Consider the following 21,422-nt stretch of genomic DNA (forward strand, 5'->3'; position numbering starts at 1 on the left):
TAAAATTATGAGTTAGATGTACATTTTGGAAATCAGTTGACTTACAGAGTATTTCTGAAGAAGTATATTTGATTATCATCTCAAAGGTTGTACTTGATGTGTCTTGCAAGATCAGCACTGTGTATTCCTATGGCACCACCCACGTGCTCGGCCCCCCATCGCCCCTCACCTGCCAAGCACTGCGTCAGTGAGGACTCAGAACCGGGAACTTCAGGCCTGACCATCACAGCCGCGTCAGCACTGAAGATCACCTTAGATTCTGAAAGCTTCTCAAATTTCCGCATCACTGAAATGTAAGCATATCCGTGAAATTTGACTCTGAAGAGTCTGGGGTCTCTGCAGAGAAGCCAAAAGGAGCTTTAGGTCAAGAAATCACTTCCCACCCATTGCTTATGCTCACACGGGTGCTCCAAAAAGACAAATTCCCTTTGAAGGGCAATTCCAGAAGCTGCCTCATAGCTAATACTGACAGCTATAGCTCATCATGTCTCCTTTTTTTCCATCTCATTGTCTGAAAGTAAGAAGAATATTTAATATATGTTAATCCTCACAACTCCTTTTTTCACATTGATACTGATTTTCTACATTAATTTATATTTCCTGTCCTTATCTTTGAATGCTAATATCTCATAATTATTTTATTTATAATTATACAAATAAAATATTTTATTTATAATGATATCTCACGTTTATTGTCAAACAACTTGACCTCTTTCTGGAAAGAAAAATTATTTTTAAAAGATAAAACACGTGCACATGGGTTCGTGTAAGTCTGAATATGCACCATGTGGCTCAGACATTTTTATGATAGCATTTGTCTAAATGATACGTTAGCATCTGTTTTCCCAGCTACCGTCAGCACACCTGAGCTCCTATCTGTCACAATGACACAGTCACGAGTTCACGGAACTAGGCAAGAGAGGAGAAAGAAATAAAATTTCTCAAGGCTATGAAACTTGGAACTCACCCTTTACCAAGCAAAAAAAAAAAAGCATGGCAAGTTACTAGCTCTCTAGGAATGAAACTCATTTTACAAGCCAAAATGCTCAAAAGCACTAATATTTTGCAGGTAACTATAAAAAAATAAGCCCTGAAGTACATGAGTACTGATTTTTTTTGAAGATGTGGTGATAAATAGGTATGAATCAGACACAACCAAGCAACTAAGCCCAACACATGTAAGCCCTCATCCTCACACACATCCATTGCTTTATTTCTTTTCATTTATTTTTATTTGTTGGAGGCTAATTACTTTACAATATTGTAGTGGTTTTTGCCACACATTGACATGAATCAGTCATGGATTTACATGTGTTCCCCATTGCTTTAAAAATGAGATCGTGTCTGGGTTGATTTTCATCATGTCAGTATATTCAAGGCCATCCTAAGCAATCTGTTCTCAGTTTTCAAAATAAGTGTAGGGGGAAAAAAAGTGTATTTGGAGTGGGAATGGGAGAGGGGAGTATTAATATAGTAGAAATGACAGGCGTTAAGCCTTTGGAAACTTTGATGCGAAAAACTCTCATTTTACAAAGTGGCCCTCATTGATCTTAGAAGTGGCCAAGTTCATATGCTTAGTCCATAATCAGCCCTTTCCATCTCCTCCTTTCTTCTTTATTTTTTGTACTCCTTAATATTTTGTTTATAGGGACCAGAAGCTCCAATCCAGCAAATACCATCTTATACTCAGCACAGTGTCCCTAAGGCTTGGTTGGTGTGGACAAGAAGCTCACAGCCTTCTAGGAGACTAAATAAAATTTGAAGTTTTTCAGTTTCCAATTAAATTAGTCTCAGGAGCTGTAAATGTGGTAAGTTTAGCACTTCAATTAGAGAATCGGCTGATTTTCACCTAAGAGACACCACAGTGATGGAGATCTCGACATTGCAGAGCTCTAAGAAAAAACTCATTGACAAAGAGACTAGAAACAATCTGTGAACTGAGTTACCAAAGAGTCCATGGAATATTGAGTTAGTATGCAGATGTATACATCCTCTTGTTGTTACATCCCACATGCCTTATAGTTGATTACAAATTTACATATGTAACATATTTACAGATGTCTTGGGAAAAGGATTAAAGGTCAGCATCAAGGCACACACTCTATTTGGTCACACAGCTATTTCCAGCTGGTGAAACTGGCCACAGGAGTTCAGATGGTGGGAAAATCCCCTTCCTTTAGGTGCCCTTTAGGAGATTGATCTGATCATGCATGCTCAGTCGCTCAGTCGTGTCCAGCTCTTTGTGACCCCATGGACAGTAGCCCGCCAGGCTCCTCTGTCCATGGGATTGTTCTGGCAAGAATACTGGAGTGGGTTGCCATTTCCTCCTCCAGGGGATCCTCCCAACCCAGAAACCTAACCTGTGACTTCGGCATCTCCTGCATTGGCAAATGGACTCTTTACCACTGAGCCACCTAAGAAGCCTAAGTTCTGAAGAAGCCCAGATAATTAGAGCCATTCATTCATTGTGTCTCCAGTATTCTTGCTGAGTAAGTTTGGAGCTTTGCACAAGAAGCCAGAGATTCTGAGGACCTATCTGGAGGCTATTCCTACAGCACCTCAGGGAGGCGTCATCAAAGTTGGCAAAGCTGAGCCGTGTTCCTTGTAAACATTTCTGATGCCACTGATTGAAACGGCCTTTCTGCTCCAGATGAATGCAGGCCAGAGTGAGCCAGGAAATGTTTTAAAAGTATGCATTACAATCCACACAGCTGAGCTGGTAGTAGAGATGCAAAGAGGGCTGGAGTTAAGATGCGAGCACCCAGAACAGCAGTCATCACCACGGTCCTTGGGCAAGTGGCCTTCCTCTCCCTCATTTGTAAAGGACAGTAAAGATCTGCCTAACTGAGTCCTTAAAGCTCTGACTGTCCTTAAAGCTCTAACTCCCCGACTGCTATTTCTGCCCAAGAGGACGGATTATGGAAAAAAGTCATAAAGATTTTCACTGGATTTGCCGTGAGATTTTATCCATGGACATGAAAGTTTGTTCATGGACACACATGCACAAATCCTTGGCATTTATCAGTTCTTTGCTAAGTCATTTCATCTCCATTTTGCAGATGGGGAAACTGTTGAAGGTAAGTGACTTGCCCAGCATTACAAGACCCGTAAAGGGCACCATTGGGATTAAACTAGTTCTGCGCCCCGTCCCATTATACCTAGGACTGTAGGACACCTGTCCGTTCACCCAGGGCTTTGTATCCATTATCTCATCGAAGAGCTGGGCTCAGTAAACATTTGTCGTTTTCACAGGATGATATTGACCCTCACTGTGTCTCAGGAAGTGAGCAGGAGGCTGCCGGGGTGATGAGGCTCAGAGAAGTTGAGCAATTTGCTCTGGGTCACCCAGCAAGTAAGTTCGGGAAGCAGGACTGGCCCTCGGGTCTTCCCCTAACATCCCACTGAGGGAGAAACACTGACCACTTTTGGGGGGCAAGCTGCCCACAAGAAAGGAAACCTCAGCAGATGAATGACTTTTAAATTCATTTCTCACGAGGCTGAGTACTTAGGGGTGAGGTTTCATGATGTCGGAAATATTTTTTATTTTTCCAATGATTAAAAGAGAGAGAGAGAAAGAGCAAAACAATAATAATTTTTGGATCTGGGTGATGAATATTTTTTCATCCTACTATTCTTTCAACACCTACATAGTTTAGAAGTGTTCAAAATAAAAGGTTGGGGACAAACACATCTTGCGTGTCTCTCCCATTTTAGAAAGCCCGGTGGGATTACATGCCCTGTCCCCAGGAGTGGCCTGCACGTACTTAGACACTGGGCGTCCACCAGCGGGGCCTCGGCCTCCGTCCAGGGCAGCCTCCGCCCCTCGCCATCCACGCAGAAGGCCTTCCCGCTGGTCCTGTCCCTCTGGCTGGCTCGGTACTGGCCATCCTGGTCACACTGCAGGCCCACCTCATTCTTCTGACAGTCGGTGACACCTGGAACCAAAGATGAATACAACCATCAGTGACGTTGGGACTTCCCTGGTGGTCCAGTGGTTAAGACTCCATGCTTCCACAGCAGGGGGGGTATAGGTTCAATCCCTGGCTCCGCATGGCCAAAAAAAACTATCAGTGTTGTGCTTCTGGGGTCCCCTATTTGCCCGGCTTCCAGTCTTTGATCAGACATCCAAGTCCCATGTCTGAGCCAGACACACTCCCCCAGCTTCAGACTTGTCAGTGTCCCCACCCTGACAGAAGGACAAAGTCTGGGCTCACCTTTAGGCCACTAGGGCCTCTGTGACCTGGACCCGCCCATCTGACCCTCCATCTGCACCTGTGTGTCCACATCAGTGGGTACCACCAGCTCTGATACCATTTTCTGGACTCCGACTCTGCCCCCTGGTTCTTCTCCTGGTGCCCAACTCTCCCCGGTTCTCGGGGAGTTAACTCTTTGCCACACAGTCCTCATTTCCTCAGGGGAGTCCCTTGACATCCCTTGACGCCAGAGTGTCACATGCTGTCCTCTGGACCCGCATCTCTGCTCAGAGCCAGAAGCGTGGTGATTATGGCCACCAGTCTGCGGAAGGACTGGTTCGCAGCTGTCTGCCTCCCTCCCCAGCGGGCAGGGACCTCACCTGGTTCTGCTTCCTGTTATTCCCAGTGTCTTGCTCAGCACCTGACATGTAATACAAGCCCCCCTGCCCGCCCTGGGCTTTGATACTGTGGTTTATAATAAGAAATACGTATCTGGTCTTAATCCGCCATGCCTGGAAGTGGACGTTCAGAGAAAGAAGGTAACTCGGCCGAGGTCACAACAGGAGGAGGGAGAGTGGGGAGCAAAGGGGAGCAAATGCGTTTGGGGCGGGGGTCCCGAGCCCCTGCCTCCTGCTCAGCTGCCCACCGCGTGTGTATGCAGCACGCCCTCCACAAACAAGGAGGAGCGCCTAGCAGGGAACCCCTTCCCAGAAAGGATCCCTTGGGCCATGTGACAGCGCCTTACGTCATCCCAAACTGCAGTGACTAGAGCCACGTGTGGACGTCAAGGACGCTGTGTTCCCGGGGAAGAATCTCTTCTCTAGAAGGGATGCCTGACTTCCAGCCTCGGGAATTCCTCTGACTTCTACTTCCTTGGATATACCGCCCTATTTCCACTGCTCTCCTGACCAAAGAAGACCTCCTCTATCACAGAAGGGGACTTGATCTCTTTTGATTAATTATTTTACAACTCCAAACACGACTCAGATTTCAAATAATAGTAGCCACGGTTGCCTCACGTTGACACCATTTCAGACTACCATGAAAAGATGTGCAACGAGGCAAGTTACGGGTCCCTGCGAGGGAAAACCCGACCCTCCCCAGGTGACTGTTAAGTAAATAGACCGAGTGAAATCACATGACATACGGGAAGGCCACCGTGCACACAGACCCGACAGATCCATGGGCCCAGAAAGGGAATATGAGCTACACGGTGGTGGTGACTATAGGTGGAAAACATCTTCCACTTCTAAATCTGATAACATTGACTTACAAAAATCGGAAGTTTCAGAATCAGACAATACCAAGATCAAAGGCCAGTTATGTCACTTTTTGAGCGACTTTCACACTAGCTGAGCGACTTTAGCTAAGTTTCATCAGATGAGTCTTGGCTTTCTTAAACATAAAAGTTGAACTCATAATGTTTATCTGAAAGGATAATTGGGAGGATTGACTGAGACAACACTAGTGAAATGTCTGGCCTAGGTCTCAATGCAACAGAGGCATTCAAAGGTGGTGCCCCTTTGATTATGCTATGGACACAGTGGTGCTCAAGAGTGGGCAATTTTGCCCCACACTTAAGAGATTCTTGGCATTGTTTGGAGACAGGTCGGTTGTCACAATTTGGTGTGCGTGAAGGAGGTGCTTCCAGCATCTGATAGGTAAGGACCAGTGATGCTGCTAAATAAACATCCTCTCACGCAAGGGACAGCCCTCCCAAATGAAGAACTGTCTGTCTCCAGATTTCAGGAGTATCAAGGCTGAGCTGTCTTGATGTATTCGCATAGCACTGTAGGGCTTCTCTTTCATGGCAGGACCCGTGAGGACTTACAGTGAGTCTGGCTGAAAGCTCCAGCATAAACGGTAGTTCTGCCCTCAGGACAGGGGACACAGGCCAGGCTCCCTGCCTGTTCTTGGTAGAATCCAGCAGGACAGGGAATGCACTGCTCATCCTGAAAATAGCTTCCTTCCGGACACTTGACTAGAAGAGATCAACGGAGTAACGAGGTTAAAAAACAAGACACCTACTGTACAATGACAACCTCAGAATGCATTGGATCTGTGAAATTCCAAAATGAGACAAGAACTCATTCATTTAGCAAACGCCCACTAGGAATGCACTGTGCATGAGGCTGCAAGAGTGGAGGATAAGCTGTGAAGAAGGTCCACAAGGTTCCTGCTCTCCAGGAGCTGATGGGCTGGTAGGATGAGAGGGTGTCTGACAAGAATGTCAGATGTGAGTGAGGGGAAGCAGGAGCAGAGGGCATGATAGTGAGGAAGGCCCCTCTGAGAGACGACTTGTGAGACCTGATGGGTGAGGAGTACCCCAGGCAAGGATGCAGAAGAGAATTTTAGACAGAGGAAACAGCAAGTGCGAAAATCCTGAGGCAGGAATGAGTTTGGATTCTCCAAGGAATGGAAAGAGAAAAGCCAAACAGAGCCAGCTACTGAGTTAGAGCTTAGTGGAGAAAGAGAAGGGTGTCATGAGATGAAGTTGGAGAACATCCTTAAAGATGAGCACCAATCCTTAGGTTGCCATGGGAACGTGGTGGAGAACAGTGCGGGGTGCAAACTTTGGGATCAGACAGACCCAATAAAGCCCCCCTCCTCCCTGTGCCTAAATGACTGTGGGCTTCTCTGAGGCTGCATTTTCTCCTCCATGACATTTTATTGTTGCTTATTCACTAAGTCATGTCCAACTGTTTGCAACCCCATGGACTATAGCCCGCAAGGCTCCTCTGTCCATGGGATTTCCCAGGCAAGAATACTGGAGTGGGTTGCCATTTCCTTTTCCAGGGGAATCTCCTTGACCCCAGAATCAAATCCATATCTCCTTCACTGGCAGGCAGATCCTTTACCAATAAGCCGCTGGAAAGCCCTCTCTGTAAAATAAGGATTCATTATATTATCCCACTGGAGTGCAGTAGTGATGTGCAGAAAGCATGTACCATAATCCAGACTCACAGGTGCCCAGTCTACAGGTGAGGGAGTTGTTCCTTATACCTCAACTCCTGCTCTCTCTACACAGGGTGCCCTCCCTCCGTGGGGTGATCTCAACCGCTCAGCACCATCTCACTCCACTCACATGGCCTCTTCCTCTGAGTCACTCAGTGATGGCGGGGCTCAGACCTGGGGCGTGAGATGCCGGGGGCACGGGATCGACAGAGGCACTAGCGGTCAGGGTGTTGAGGCTCTGATTTCTCAGAAACCCCAGGTGTGACCCTGGGAGTGGGGACCGGCTCCTGTCGGCACCCTGGATGCCTCCCTCTGCTCCTTCGCTTCCTGCCTGTGCGCCCCTGTCTGTCTGCAGACTCTCAGGGCCTTCTGTCCCTCTGGCTCTAACACTCGCAGCCCTTCCTACTGTGCTTCCTCCAACAGGACACGAGCTGGGAAACAGAAACCCAAACTGGACAGATGCCCGTCTCATAAAGGTTCTAAGTTGGCATCCAAGAGCTCTGCTCTCCGGCGAGGGTATGAACTTGGCCACACTGTTTTGGAAAGCTCAGACAAGGGATGGGAGAAAGAGGTTCCCTCTTGCTTTTTTTCTTGGTCCAGGGTGGTGTTCCTGAGTTTGTCAAGTAACTTCTGGAAGAAGTGAGCTGTTACTCAGGGAGGGTGGGAGTCAGAAGCATGCCCGCTCTTGGGAGCACTGTCCCAGTGCCTCATGCGCCTCTGTGTACGCACTGCATGTACATCACCTCCCCACGTACAGGAGTTCGCATGTTAAGCCCATTCCACAGATGAGAAAGCTGAGTCTCAGGACATCCATGCATGATGCCCCTTTGCCCACTGTAAAGGACAGTGGGGAAGTAAAATTATAGACTATGCCAAGCTCACTGCCAGACGCTTCACTGTCACCACCTTATGGAAAAGGCATTAGCACCATTCTGGTCTGGAGGAAACTGATGCTCAGGGTCAAGTTCAACCAGGCAGCGAGTTGATACGGGTGGGATCTGAGTCCCATTCTCACCAAACCAAAGCCTCTTCTCCACCCACCAATTCAGCCACCTTCTTTTGACGAAGAAATGAAGCCCATACGTGTGGGACCTGTTAGAACAGAGCCCGCGTGGATCTGACAGCTACTCTCCCGTGTGTTCATATGCGTGTAGTGTTTCTGAGTAAATCAGAAACCCAGGCCCATCTTGGAAACAGAACGCTGTGTTTTCCGGCCTGCCCGGCTCCATGTACACCCTCGCTCAGAGGGGAGTTTCATTACTTCTATGAGTCACATTGTTGATCATCTCTAGTATTTTTACCTCCGTGCTGGGGCGTTTTTTTTTTTGTTTTTTTTTTAAAGCAGTCTCCAAGTTCATTGCTGAAGGAAAAAAAACCTGTGCAGCCAGCCTGAATTGCTGCCTCCAAACCCCGGGTGCAAGCAAAGGGGCAGGAAAATGAAAGCTGAGATCTTTGCTGCCACAAACTTAAGGCCTCTCGACCACGCACAAGGAAACCGTGTTGTGTTTCTCTCCATCTCTGACGTCAAGTGTCTTTTCCACCCAAACGAACCCTTGTATACATCACAGTGAGCCTCCTCCTCCAGCAAGTGGGTCCTCTTCACAGAAACAATTGGGTGTTTATCCTTCACTTAAATCCCCCCATGGAACTTGCTGGAAAACCCCTGCAGCCTCAGTTCCCTCCTCCATAAAATGAGGCCATTTGGCCTATCTGAGTTTTCGAGTTTCACTAAGCTTTGGGGTTATGCCATCCCTCCTGCCAACCGGATCCCAGGGTCCCCAAATAAGGCAGCCACATTTGTGCTGAAGAAAACTACCTGAGGACAGGGAGCATCCTTCCCTCCTTAGCCTGCTTTGCTCAAGCCCACCCCTGGCCTGGCCCTGTCACTCTCCAACTTAAAAGTTCCCCATTGGGGGACCCCACCAGACCAGGCCCCTTGCTGTGCCCCCAGGCACCTCTACGCTGGTCCCTGCCGACCACTCCGGCTCAATCTTTTGCCACGTTCCCCACACCCCCCATTCTCCAACTGCACGAACCATGTGCACGGGCCCCATAAAAGCCACAGCACTTCCTAACTGCCTGCTTTTCCACTAATCTCCATTTCTGGAATGTCCATCACTTTAGCAGGCTCAACACAGGGGCGCACACACACATACACACACACCACTGCTTGTCTGCTCTTATCCAAGCAGCAATTTCTACTCACCTGTATGACTTCACACCAGCCTTCGCTAGCCCGGCAAGCCTTCTCTGACTGCCCTGACTGTGATGCAAAAGGCTTTTCACATGATATTTTAGCTGTCTTTTCACTTAACCTCACCTCAGCTAGACTATGAGCTCTTTGAAAGTGGGGCCATGACTTTTGCTTCACTGAGTATTTCACATTATGTGTTTGACACATAATTGCATTTTGAAAGTTTGGATGGGATGGTTGAAAGGATGGAAAGATGGATGGATGGAAGGATGGACGGATGGATAGAGAGATAGAAGGAAGGAAGAAGGAGAGAGGAAGGAAGAAAGGAAAGGAGGAATGGGGGAAGGAAACAAGACACAACTTGTTACTTTAGAAAAAAAATCCATGGAGAACAAGCTCTATAATAAGAACTTGCAGTGCATGAGTGAGCAAATGTTGTCCAGAATGGAAATAGAAAATCCAGACAGTTTCCCTGGGACTCTCCTTTAATGGGCCAATTTGGCATGAAGACTGCCTGCAGGTAATTCTGAGGGAAAGCCATTTGGCTGGCTTTGAGGCAAGAGGTTGAATGTAACTGACCCCATGGGAGTTGCAAACAAGCCTCCCGCTCCCGCAACAGGTACTGCATAGGTCAAGACAGCCCTGCCTACCGGACTAAGGGGAGGCAGACATTCCCATTGGTCCCCCTGAGTCACTCCCCTCCCAGGGGACCATCCAGATTAGCCCCCCAAGACAGCACACAGAAACCTTGCTTTATCTCCATTAGACAATGCTCTGCTTGTAGCCTCGCAGCTGTGTTCCAGATGTGCTTCAGAAGGGAAAAGGGTCAATTAGAATAGATTGAGGGATCAGAGGGCGTGATTTCACCAAGAGCCCTTGTTGAGAAGGGAGACTTGTGAATCAGAGGACAGAACAAAAATTATGGAACCAGCACAGCTGAGTTGAAATCTCACATAGCCAATTGACAACAAAACCACCTGTTGAAGTTTCACTATGTGTGAATCGGCATGCTTTGTATCGATTATATTCTGCTATGCAAATTGCAACCCTCCATGAAATAGATATCACTGTCCCTGGTTTCCAGATGATGCCTAGTGAAGATGGGCAGTGTCCCAAGAACCCACACTGCGGAAGTGGTGGAACCGTGGCTTGAACCCAGATCCATCTGACTTAAAAGACTTCCAACTTCCTGACACTGTCAATTGTATTCCCCCCACTGCTTTGTCCATCCCACGGCATTAAAGATACTGAACTCTCTGGACCAGAGCAATGCAGAAACTCATTAGAGGATGGATGCTATCACAGATACTGGAAAAAACCTGGGGCTTTTGGTACTGCTTTTGTGAATTCCATTCTGGACCTTTCTGAGCATTTGGAGTAAGGGGTAGGGATGAATGGTGTGCTCAATAATTCTTTGTGAATCAGTAAAAAGCTGCCCCAGTTGACAAACAGAATGCAGGTTTATATAGAGCTAAGATGGGCAGACTGCAGCCTTCGGGGCAAATACTGCTCACCTTCTGTCTGGCAAATGAAATTTTACTAGAACACAGCCTTTTTCTCCCCACTATGGATGACTTGAGTCCTCGAGACCAAAAGAGAATGGTTTGCAAAGCCTAAAAGACTTGCTTTGACTCTTTACAAAAAAAGGTGGCCACCTCCTGGAGTAATTGCAGCCCCAGCCAGACCTTTCACTCGGCCCCTTCCCCAGGCCCACCCTGGGGCTCCCACTCTCTGGAGCCCGGTCACCCCAGGCCAGGTTCTGATTCCCGGTCCCTCACTGCTCAACACCCAACAGGAAAGTCCACCTGCGCTCCTGGTTCATCTTTTCTTCCCATCTCCTACTTGACTGTCTGTCCTGGGAGACAAGAAATGCTCATCTAACCATCAATCAAGGTCCCTAGAGAAAACCTAGGCCCAGATTCCAGGCCACCCCCTTTATTTTACATGAAGGAAATGGGGAGCTGGCACTTGGCTGGCCCCTCTCACCATCTCCGGCCGCCCCGCCTCTTGGCTCCGTGTTCCAGAGGGGACACCCGGGGCCACTGAGCCTCAGAGTGGGCTCAGACTCCCTCATCAACACCACCTGGGGTGGCTCTAAAAAACACCCTCCTCCCAACATACACACACACTCACACTCACTCTCACATACACACCGACATACACACTCTTTCTCACACATACACACACCCGCAATCACACATACACACATTCACACACACCCACACATACACACACACACACCACACTCATACACACACACACCCAGACAATACACACACTCACACACTCTGTCACACATATGCACACACTCACACACTCATACACACATGTAAATGTACACACACACACTCTCACACACACACTCACACACTCACAGACACACACAAACACACTCAGACATACACACACTCAGACATACACTCATACACACCCAGACATACAGACACTCACACACTCTCTCACACACACACTCACAATACACATATGTACACACACACTCTCACGGACACACTCACACACTCACACACACTCTCTCACACACACTCACACACTCTCACACACACACTCACAACACACAGATGTACACACACACGGACACACACACTCACAATACACAGATGTACACACACACTCTCACGGACACACTCACACACTCACACACACACTCACAATACACAGATGTACACACACACTCTCGCGGACACACACACTCTCACACAGACTCTCTCACACATACTCACACACTCTCACACACACACTCACAACACACAGATGTACACACACACTCTCACGGACACACTCACACACTCTCACACACACTGTCTCACACATACTCACACACTCACACACACACAATACACAGATGTACACACACACTCTCACAGACACACTCACTCTCACACACACACTCACAACACACAGATGTACACACACACTCTCATGGACACACTCACACACTCTCACACACACACTCACAATACACAGATGTACACACACACTCTCTCACACACTCTCTCACACACACACACACTCACACACACTCCAAGTCTTTGGCAGTGGAGCCCAGGGCCCTTCACAGCGAGCCTGAGAACCCACTGCCAGGTGCTGCAGAGACCCCCACTGCAGTGACTCTGCTTCACCCACCCTGGGGGGGTGCCACCATCCACACCTGCTTCTGCTTCTTGTCCTCTTTGTTTGGGCAGCTCTGTGAGGTGGGAGGATCATGAAGGCTGGTCCCGGAGGACCTAGGGTGACTCATCCACAGAGAACCAAACCTCTCCTTTGAGTCAGCCCTGCAGACCCATGACCTCACCTCATCTGGGCCTCCACCCCTTCACCTGTCAAGTGAGGAGATGACCTGCCACCGGGGGAGATTGTGATGGCTAAGTATTTGTGACAATGTCTCATCAACTCAAGGTTCTCTGTAAATATTAGCAAGAACTGTTGTCTCTGGTCTCTGTGTTGAGTTAGCAGCATGTGATATCTAGTGTGGAGCTTAGAACTTGGCATGGATTTCAAGAAAGGAGAGGCCTTTTAGCTTTTGTGTGGCAACCAATATAAATAGTGGAAAAATAAATAACTGAGAAACATCTTCTCTCTCTTCAGCTCAATAAAAAGCCTCTGTGTCTCATGTCATGTGGGAGGCAGGCTTCCAACTGTGAGACCCTGGAAGCTTCGGTAGCAGATGGAACAATGCCCCCAAAGAGGTCCACGTCCTAGTCCCTGGAAACTGTAAACACGTGAGGTCATGCGGCAAAGGGAGTCTAAGGCTGCAGATGGAAATAAGGTCTCTAGTCAACTGGCCTTAAAAGAGGGAGAGTTTGCTGCATTATCCAGCTGTGTGTAGTCACACAGACAGCTGATTCACTTTGCTGTGCAGCAGAACTAGCACAACACTGCAAAACAATTACACTCCAATAAAATAAAATTAAAAATAAATATAAACAAAAAGAAATGAAAGAAAGGACTTCCATGGTGGTACAGTGGATAAGAATTCACCTGCCAACACAGGGGACATGGGTTCAATCCTTGGTCCAGGAACATTCCACATGCCAAGGAGCAACTAAGCCCATGAGCCACAACTGCTGAAGCCTGTCTGTCCTAGAATCCATGTTCCACAACAAGAGAAGCCGCCGTAGTGAGAAGCCCGGACACCACAAGGAAGAGCGGCCTTCACCCGAGCAACCAGAGAAAACCCACGTGCAGCAACGAAGACCCAGCACAACCAAAGATAAATGAATGGATAAATTTCCAAGGGAGCTGTCACGGCAGAGGAATGGCCTGAGAAGTATAGCACTTCCAGCTTTGGAGAAGAAGGAAGGAAGCCAAGGGCCGAGAAATGTGGGCACCTTCTAGAAGCTGGAAAACAATCAGGAAACTGATTCCCTCCCAGGGCCTCCGGTAGGAATGCAGCCGGACGACACCTGGATTTGGGCCCGTGTGAGAATTCAAACCTACAGAACGGCAGCATAATAAGTGGGTGTTGTGTTAAACCACGATGCTTGCGGCCATGTGTTATAGCAGCGACAGGAAACGCACAAAGCTTCCATTCTGGGAGCCAGCAGGCACGGGCTAGTGAGGGTGCTTCCGAGGCTGCTCGTGTGTCAAGCCAAGAACAGCCCCATGACCTCCACCAGGACTCACCACCCCCAAGCTGCCGTGCCCTGGGCTGATCGCTGGCCATCTGGGGATGGTGGTGATTTGAAAGGTGCTGCTGCAACCAGACTGGGATAAGTCACAGAGCACGCACAGGGTGGACGTCGGCCTTCTCCACAAACACAGCGCAACCCAGGCTGCAGGTTTGTGCTCGGCAAGAGCAGAGAGGATGGATAACCCCAAACACGGGACTGCTTCCTTCTCCATGCTGCCCCCAGTTTTAGCTACTATCCGGTGGGCGATAGCTATATGCCCATGCATACAGCTGGACATCTGAAATGCTTCCACTGAATAAATAAATGAAGGGTTCCCCACTCTGCATGTCAGCATAACTTCCCTCAGGGCTCTGTGGCCATCCCCCCAGTGGCATGGCCCAGTAACAGCGGTCCAGCGAGACAGGAGACACCTACCACACCCCAGTGCATCCTGACTGGCATTGCTGGTGGTCACGACTCGGCCGAATCCTTCCAGGCACCCAAACTGTGTCCTGGGAGAGGTGCCAAAGCGGTCCCCTTGGAGGAAGCGGATGGAGGTATCTGCTGAGAAAGTCTTAGAATCCAGATGAAGCTGGAATGTTCCACTCTGGATCAGATCTGCAAATCGCCCAGCAAGATACTTGCCTGCCAAGGCCTCCTCTGCAAGACAAGAGGAATCAGGAGTGTCACATCACTGTTCCCGCTGGGGTCGGGGAGGATCCAGGTGCAGAGCTGCCCAGAATGTCCACGTTGAAAGGAGACATAAGCCTTACCCAGTGTCTCAATTTACAGAGGGAGAAACTAAGGTTCAGAGAAGGGGGTTGATTGACCGAAAGTCACAAAATCAGAAGCACATCCAGGACTCCAATCCAGGTCTCCAGCTCCCGTTATTTCTGTGGCAGCAATGCGACCCTCAGTGCTTCTCAGGCGGTGCTGATGGTACAGAACCTGACTGCCAGGGCAGGAGACCTTAAGACTTAAGGGTTCAGTCCCTGGGTTGGGAAGATCCCCTGGAGGACAGAGTAGCAACCGGTAGCAACAGGTAGTAACACTCCGGTATCCTTTTCCAGAGAATCCCATGCACAGAGGAGCCTGGTGGGCTATAGTCCATGGGGTCGCAAATAATCGGACACAACTGAAGCCACTTAGCACGCACACATGCACTGTGACCCTCACTGGTTGAGAATATAGTGACCCACGTCACTCATCTAAGGTACACTGTCCAGATGCATGACTGTCTCAGCCTTTGCCAAGCAACCGTCTCTGAGCCTCAGTTTCCCCATCTGAAAAATGGGCTGGGAAGGCCCCTTTTGGGGTTGGTGAGGATTACAAGAAAGGGTGTGATGGGGCCGCTTGGAGGGAGGGTGGAGCCTCCACCTCAACGTTCAGCTTAAAGTTGACAACCCTCCAGCTGCGGAACCACGAGGGTTTCCTAGGAAGGAAGTAGATGGGCGGGACCCACACCTGGAGCTGGGACACCCCAGCCTGCAATGAATGTTCCCACCACAATGGCTGCTGTGAGCGCAGCCCCAGGCCGTGGACGCCAGGAATAACCATTGCCTCCATCTGCAGCTTCAAACACACCCAAACTGTGTAGTCTGTTGCCAGAGAACAACAAACAGGGGCCCTTAATTCATAATGCTGGGGCTTCTCTGGCAGCTCAGCGGTAAACAATCCGCCTGCCAGTGCAGAGACATAAGAGATGTAGGTTCAATCCCTGGGTCAGGAAGATTCCCTGGAGAAGGACACGGCAACCCACTCCAGTGTTCTTGCCTGGAGAATCCCATGGACAGAGGAGTCTGGCGGGCTACAGTCCATGGGGTCACAAATGAGTCTGACATGACTTACAGACTAAATAACAACACAATTCATAATGCTATGGGGGGGGCGGTGGCCTTAATAATTACTGTCACAAGCACTGCAGAATGTCTGAGATGAAGCCTGCCTCCTGGGTTACACTCTGGCATTTTCTGTGAGTTCTCCCTCATAGAGCAGCAGTCAAGGTCCAGCCAGACCTGACCCTGGGCGTTTGAGATAGTGCAGGAGAAATAGGAGAAGTTCTCACCATATCGTCAGAAGCCCATGGGTTGTGTCCTACCCTGGCTCAGGGTAACGGTCTTAAAGTCCACTCTACTCCCTCTTAAATCTTTCTATTCTCAATTCATCCATACCATCATTGCACAGTTCCAAACCGTGTACTGATGGGTGTAAACAGTGTCAGTGGTCTGAGAAGTCCTCTGATTGGAAGTAGAAAGGGCAAAAATTATAAACTAACAGGGACTCCCTCACCCTACCTCATTCTCCCCTTCCTCACACGTGTCTTCCTTCTCTGTGCCCAGAAAACCAAGAGAAGAATTAGAAAACATTCTCAAGAGCAGTCAGAGAGTATTATTATATTTAGCGCTAGTCAGCTATGGGCCAGAACTCTATTGCTTTTCATAAACTGCTCAGTAACCAGCTCCACCCATGGGCCAGGCACATGGTGGGCTCTCTGGCCCCACAGGCAGGCGCTGGGGCCGCACTGGCTCCATCCGACGGACGGGGACACTGAGACCCAAGGAGTCTGCGTGGCTTCAGGGCAGCGGTGTGAGGAAACATACCAACGTCCCGCAGGTCCGGGAGGGAGGCGGGGGGCACGTCCGCAAGCCGCAGTTTCCACGTGATGTTGACTCCTAACCGCTCCCTGCTCAGACACTCCACCTTCACCGAGGAGTCGTCACAGACGGGGATGGAGACAGGGGATCCCGCCATCTTCACCTGCACGGAGATGCAGGCGGGATTTCAGGAGCACGAAGCCGGGAGCCAGCTTTGCCGAGCTACGCCGGGCACCGAAACTGGCTTATCTTACTGTTGGAGGAGGTCCCAGAGAGAACAGGACTGCCCCTTGACGTGGGAGCTGACCCCAGGGTGATCGGAACTCCCGGGCCCTCCCCTGCCCTTCGAAAGGCTGCTCTGCACCCCCACCGCCTCCTGCGAGCCATTTGGGAGGGCACAGCCTTGAGAGAGCTGGAAACTGAGGTTCTGGGTTCAGAGCGGTTGAATCGCCTGCCTTGGCTACACAGCTTGTAGACAGAGGTGTTAGGTTGTATCAAGAGCAAGCGTACATGGGGAAAGGATTGAAAAAGAAGAGATACATGTACATGTGAAAAGAAGATAGACAACAAAAAATATGCTTAGAAAAAAAGGTAAAGATTCTCAAAAAATAATAAAAATGGCACACACACACACACACACACACACACACACAGACAAAGAAAGCTCAGACACTCCAAATTCATGGGGCCGTAATTCACTGGGGAAACAACTTCTGCTGACTGCTCAAGTCCTTGCAAGACTCACACCCAGCAGGACACGAGCCTCCCTCCCGGGAAGCCCCCACCGGCTCCTCCAGTGTGACCACGCAGCCTGGCTTCTTGCCCCACCTAAGGACGCCCCACAGCGCCCGCTGACCATCCGCAGGGCAGGCTGGGAGGATGGATGGTGGCAGGGCCTGGTTACCTCGAGGGCAGGGCTGGGGGTCCACACGAGCCTCACCGTGCACTCTGCACTGTGCTCTTTCAAAGGCAACGGCCCAGGAGCTTCTGTGTGGAGTCCTGGGGGTGTTAGTTTATCAGAAGCTGGGGCGTCGGAGGTGAATGAGAAGGTGAATGAAGGTGCTGTGTAAAAGCAGGGGATTCTGTGGCTCTACCACTTCTCAGCTGTGTGACTGCCCAACTATTTTAACTCATCACAAAACGGTTATAATAACAGGGTCCCTGTGAGGACTGCATTAGCTAAGCCGTGCCAAGGGGTGCACACTGCCTGGCACAATCTAGTGCTCGGCACACATTTGGAGTGGTATCTGTGCGCAGGTAGAACAGCCAGGGAGATGGCCAGTCCCACCTCTACCTCTGTGTCATTGGCCTTGTCTGAGCTGCCTTCTCAGCCTGGGTCTCAGTTGGCAAAATGAAAGAGGGTTGAACTGTAGGTTCACTTGAGCCCTGAGGGTCTCTGCCCAGTGATGCTGAGCTCAGGCCGAGCCCTGCTTGTGGGCACATACCTGGATCTGACAGAAGCCGCGGGCCGTGAGCTCGTCCAGCAAGAAGACCTGGAACGCCAGCAGCAAGCCAGAGTAGTCAGCACTGCACGCCTTGCCCGTTGGGAGCCGGAGCTGGAACTGCCCTTGGGTCTGGAGAGTCTGCCAGAACTGGGGCCCTGCGGGCGAGCACCAGAGGTCAGCACACAGGGGCAAAGAGCTGTGGGGTTCTTTTGGTTTTTTTCTCTGCAAAAACTAACCCTTCTTCATTTCACTTGGAGTCCACAAGTGCTGCCATCTTGCATTGCCACCCTCTGGGTCTAACTACTTCCCAGCATGCCAGCTTGTCTCTGAAATTACTTAGCACCCTCACAGCAAGCCCAGTCCTGCCTCAGCTTCTAAACCCAGGCTGAGGTCCTGGACATTCTTCTTGGAAAATCTTCCATACTACCTTGCACTCAGTGGGGCCATGACACCTGCTTTGGCCCGTTCAGAGTAGATACCGCAGCCTCTGTGCAAGACTAAAGTTGTGCAGTGCACAACCTACACAAATGTGCCCAGCAACCCTGCACTCCATTTTAAGAGTTCAGGACCCACACCTCTCTTCTCCCAAGTCCCTTACTCATGACAAGTCTAGCTCTGACTTCTAGCTACTCAGTCACCATCAGGGGGACAAGTCACTTATATGTCCAAATCACCTTTTTGAACTTTTTCAGGATAGCAGTCTCTATTTCAGAATACTTTGTGACAAATTTGTGTCCTTTGCCCCTCTACCGGAGAAGGCAATGGCACCCCACTCCAGTACTCTTGCCTGGAAAATCCCATGGACGGAGGAGCCTGGCAGGCTGCAGTCTATGGAGTCGCTAAGTCGGACACGACTGAGCGACTTCACTTTCACTTTTTGCTTCCATGCATTGGAGAAGGAAATGGCAACCCACTCCAGTGTTCTTGCCTGGAGGATCCCAGGGACGGGGGAGCCTGGTGGGCTGCCGTCTATGGGGTCGCACAGAGTCGGACACTACTGAAGTGACTTAGCAGCAGCAGCAGCAGCCCCTCTACCAGCTGCCCAGAGCCTTGTGACAGTCAGTCCCAGGATCTGGGTCTCTCTCCTGAATGCCCATCCTGTTGCCCTGGGTGGACCCAACACTGGTCCCTGCGCTGACCCCTGCCCAGCCTGGCTGTGAGTAACCACAGCCGGCCTTTGCCCAGGTGGACGCAGTCAGAGTTCGGTGTAGCCTCACAGCCATGAGCATGTGAGAGTGGGTTCGCTCTGAGAGCAGGAGGAAGAAGCCGCCCATATTTAAATACGACCCAGGTCCACAGTGATCAGAACAGACGCCACAGCCCGGAGCTACAGATGGACTGGTGGCGGGGTGGGGGGTGGGGGGCGGGTAGAGGCTGGTGTGTTAGTGTCACTGTGACCCCCAGAAGCCAGACCAGCAGCTCTGAGCTTGTCAGCATCATAGTAACCAACGTGGCCACTGAGGGATCTACACCTTGAGAACAGTCCTGTATCCAGGACTTCTCATGGGAACCAGAAACAATAGTAGGTGTCTCAGGGAGCTGATTGCTCCAGAGAAGCCACGAATAAAGCTTCGCCCCAGGGGTCTGGGAAGCACATCTGATCTGATTGTTCTAGAAGAAAATGCTGCATTGATCATTCTGTCCTGCTCTGATGCCACCTGGCTCATCATGGACATGCTCCCCTCAGGTGGGGAAAATAAAGGCCTGGGCCCCGAGCCCTGGGACCCTGGGGGCCTTCCTGGGGCCACTCACGTTGGCAGGCGCGGGGGTGGGGCGGCCGGGACTCCCAGCGTCGCTTCTGCAGGCCACACAGCAGCAGCTCCGGCGGGAAGGCGCTCCGGTAGCCCTGGCCACACCATAGTTGGCACTGCTGCCCGGCGGCCGTGCCCGGGCCTGAGGCGTGTTCACACAGGACGGCCCCGCCAGCCACATCCGCCACGTTGAAGGGCAGCGGGCACTGCGGACCTGGGGGAGGAAAGGGGCGGCTGTGGGCACCAACCTGGCACCGAGGCTGAGCGCCTCCACCTCCCGTTTCTGCTCGCAAGCACTGGGCCCCCCTCACCCCCCCTTCCCTCAGGCCAGCCTGGGCCCGCCCACTCCGTCTCCACCCTCCTCTTGGCTAATCCCATCCTGTCTCATTTTAACAGACACCCCTGGGTCGGGAAGATCCCCTGGAAAAGGGAACGGCTGCCCCGCCCCCCCCCAGTATTCTTCCTGGAGAACTCTACGGACGGAGGAGACGGGCAGGTACAGTCCATGGGGTCGCAAAGAGTCGGACACCACGGAGTGACCAACACTTTGATAGCACTTTTGAGCAGAGACGACTCTCACATCTTCACCTCCACTCAGGCCCTCTGGAGCACCTTCCCATCTCTAAGCCCAGTTCCCACCCAGTCTCCTTCACTTCAAAGCCAACAGGACCAGGCTCAGTGTCTGCTGCCCACACCTGCTCTGGCTTAAGCAACCCCAGCTTGAGGCCTGGCACCTTTAGCCAGAAACACGGCGGCCAACCCAGACGGCCCCACCTCCTTTGCCCACCAGCTCAGCTGCAGCTCACAACTTCTTGACTTCTCTTCATCCCCACTGCACATCCTTCATTTAAATATGTGTGATCTTCTCCCTGAATGGCCACTGAAGCTTTCTCACCAGCTCCCTGCATTTGGGCCTCACCCTCTGCCCTCTGCACCCATGTCCAATCCATTCCCCCTGCCAGCAGAGAAATGTATGGAGCTGGACTTGGTTCTCAAGTCTCCCGAGTGCCTGCTGGCCCAACTTCCTCTCTCTGCTCTGGTCTCCTCTCTAGCCCCACTTTGCCACAGGGCAGAGTGGCTATTTCGCAACCACATGCATGTACAGCCCATGTCCTTCCTTCTTCTACCTGCTCATCTGCCTAGAAGATTTCTTTTTGGGTCCTCAGGGATTAGCTCAACCCCTTTAACTTTCTAACACTTTCCACAGTTTTTCCAGGCTGACTTTAGCCACCTTTCTCCAAGTCCTCAGGGCCCCTGGAGCAGACTGCCTTGTGATCAATCAAACAAGACTCTATCTGCATTCGGGTCTCCCCGCTGGACTGAGCCACAGAAGGGGAGAGGCTGTCTCTCCTCTGTTTACCCAGGGCCCAAGGCTGACCCAGCTTTGTGTTAAATCAATAGATGAATGAGTAAATTAAAGAACAGACATGCTCAGTGACAATTTCACACTTGGCTAAAGATACAGTTAATTATCTGACTCTAGAGCACAGCCTTGCTGCCTGTATATGTCTGGCTTTAAAGCTTGCAATCCTCACATGACTCAAGGTTACTTGGGGTCCTCAGATGGAGAATGACTCATTTTGATCTTCAGGGTGCAGCCTGGGCTCCTGTCTAATAAAGACAATGGCCTCTGGACAAGATTGTGAGCTATAATTTGCA

General features: G+C 50.5%; 1 protein-coding gene across 1 annotated transcript in view; it reads right to left on the reverse strand.

Moving 5' to 3' along the window:
- Window positions 1-21,422, reverse strand: part of TG (thyroglobulin) — a 235,546-nt gene that overhangs the window by 183,338 nt on the left and 30,786 nt on the right. Inside the window, exons 17-23 of the mRNA XM_043880093.1 lie at window positions 19,765-19,977; window positions 18,013-18,167; window positions 16,574-16,730; window positions 14,409-14,633; window positions 6,025-6,174; window positions 3,765-3,935; window positions 170-286 (exon numbers count right to left, since the gene is read on the reverse strand). Coding sequence (XP_043736028.1) covers window positions 170-286; window positions 3,765-3,935; window positions 6,025-6,174; window positions 14,409-14,633; window positions 16,574-16,730; window positions 18,013-18,167; window positions 19,765-19,977 — 1,188 coding nt within the window. The remainder of the gene's footprint in view (window positions 1-169; window positions 287-3,764; window positions 3,936-6,024; window positions 6,175-14,408; window positions 14,634-16,573; window positions 16,731-18,012; window positions 18,168-19,764; window positions 19,978-21,422) is intronic.

The sequence above is a fragment of the Cervus elaphus genome, chromosome 21 (assembly GCF_910594005.1).
Source record: "Cervus elaphus chromosome 21, mCerEla1.1, whole genome shotgun sequence".
Taxonomy (NCBI): Eukaryota; Metazoa; Chordata; class Mammalia; order Artiodactyla; family Cervidae; genus Cervus; species Cervus elaphus.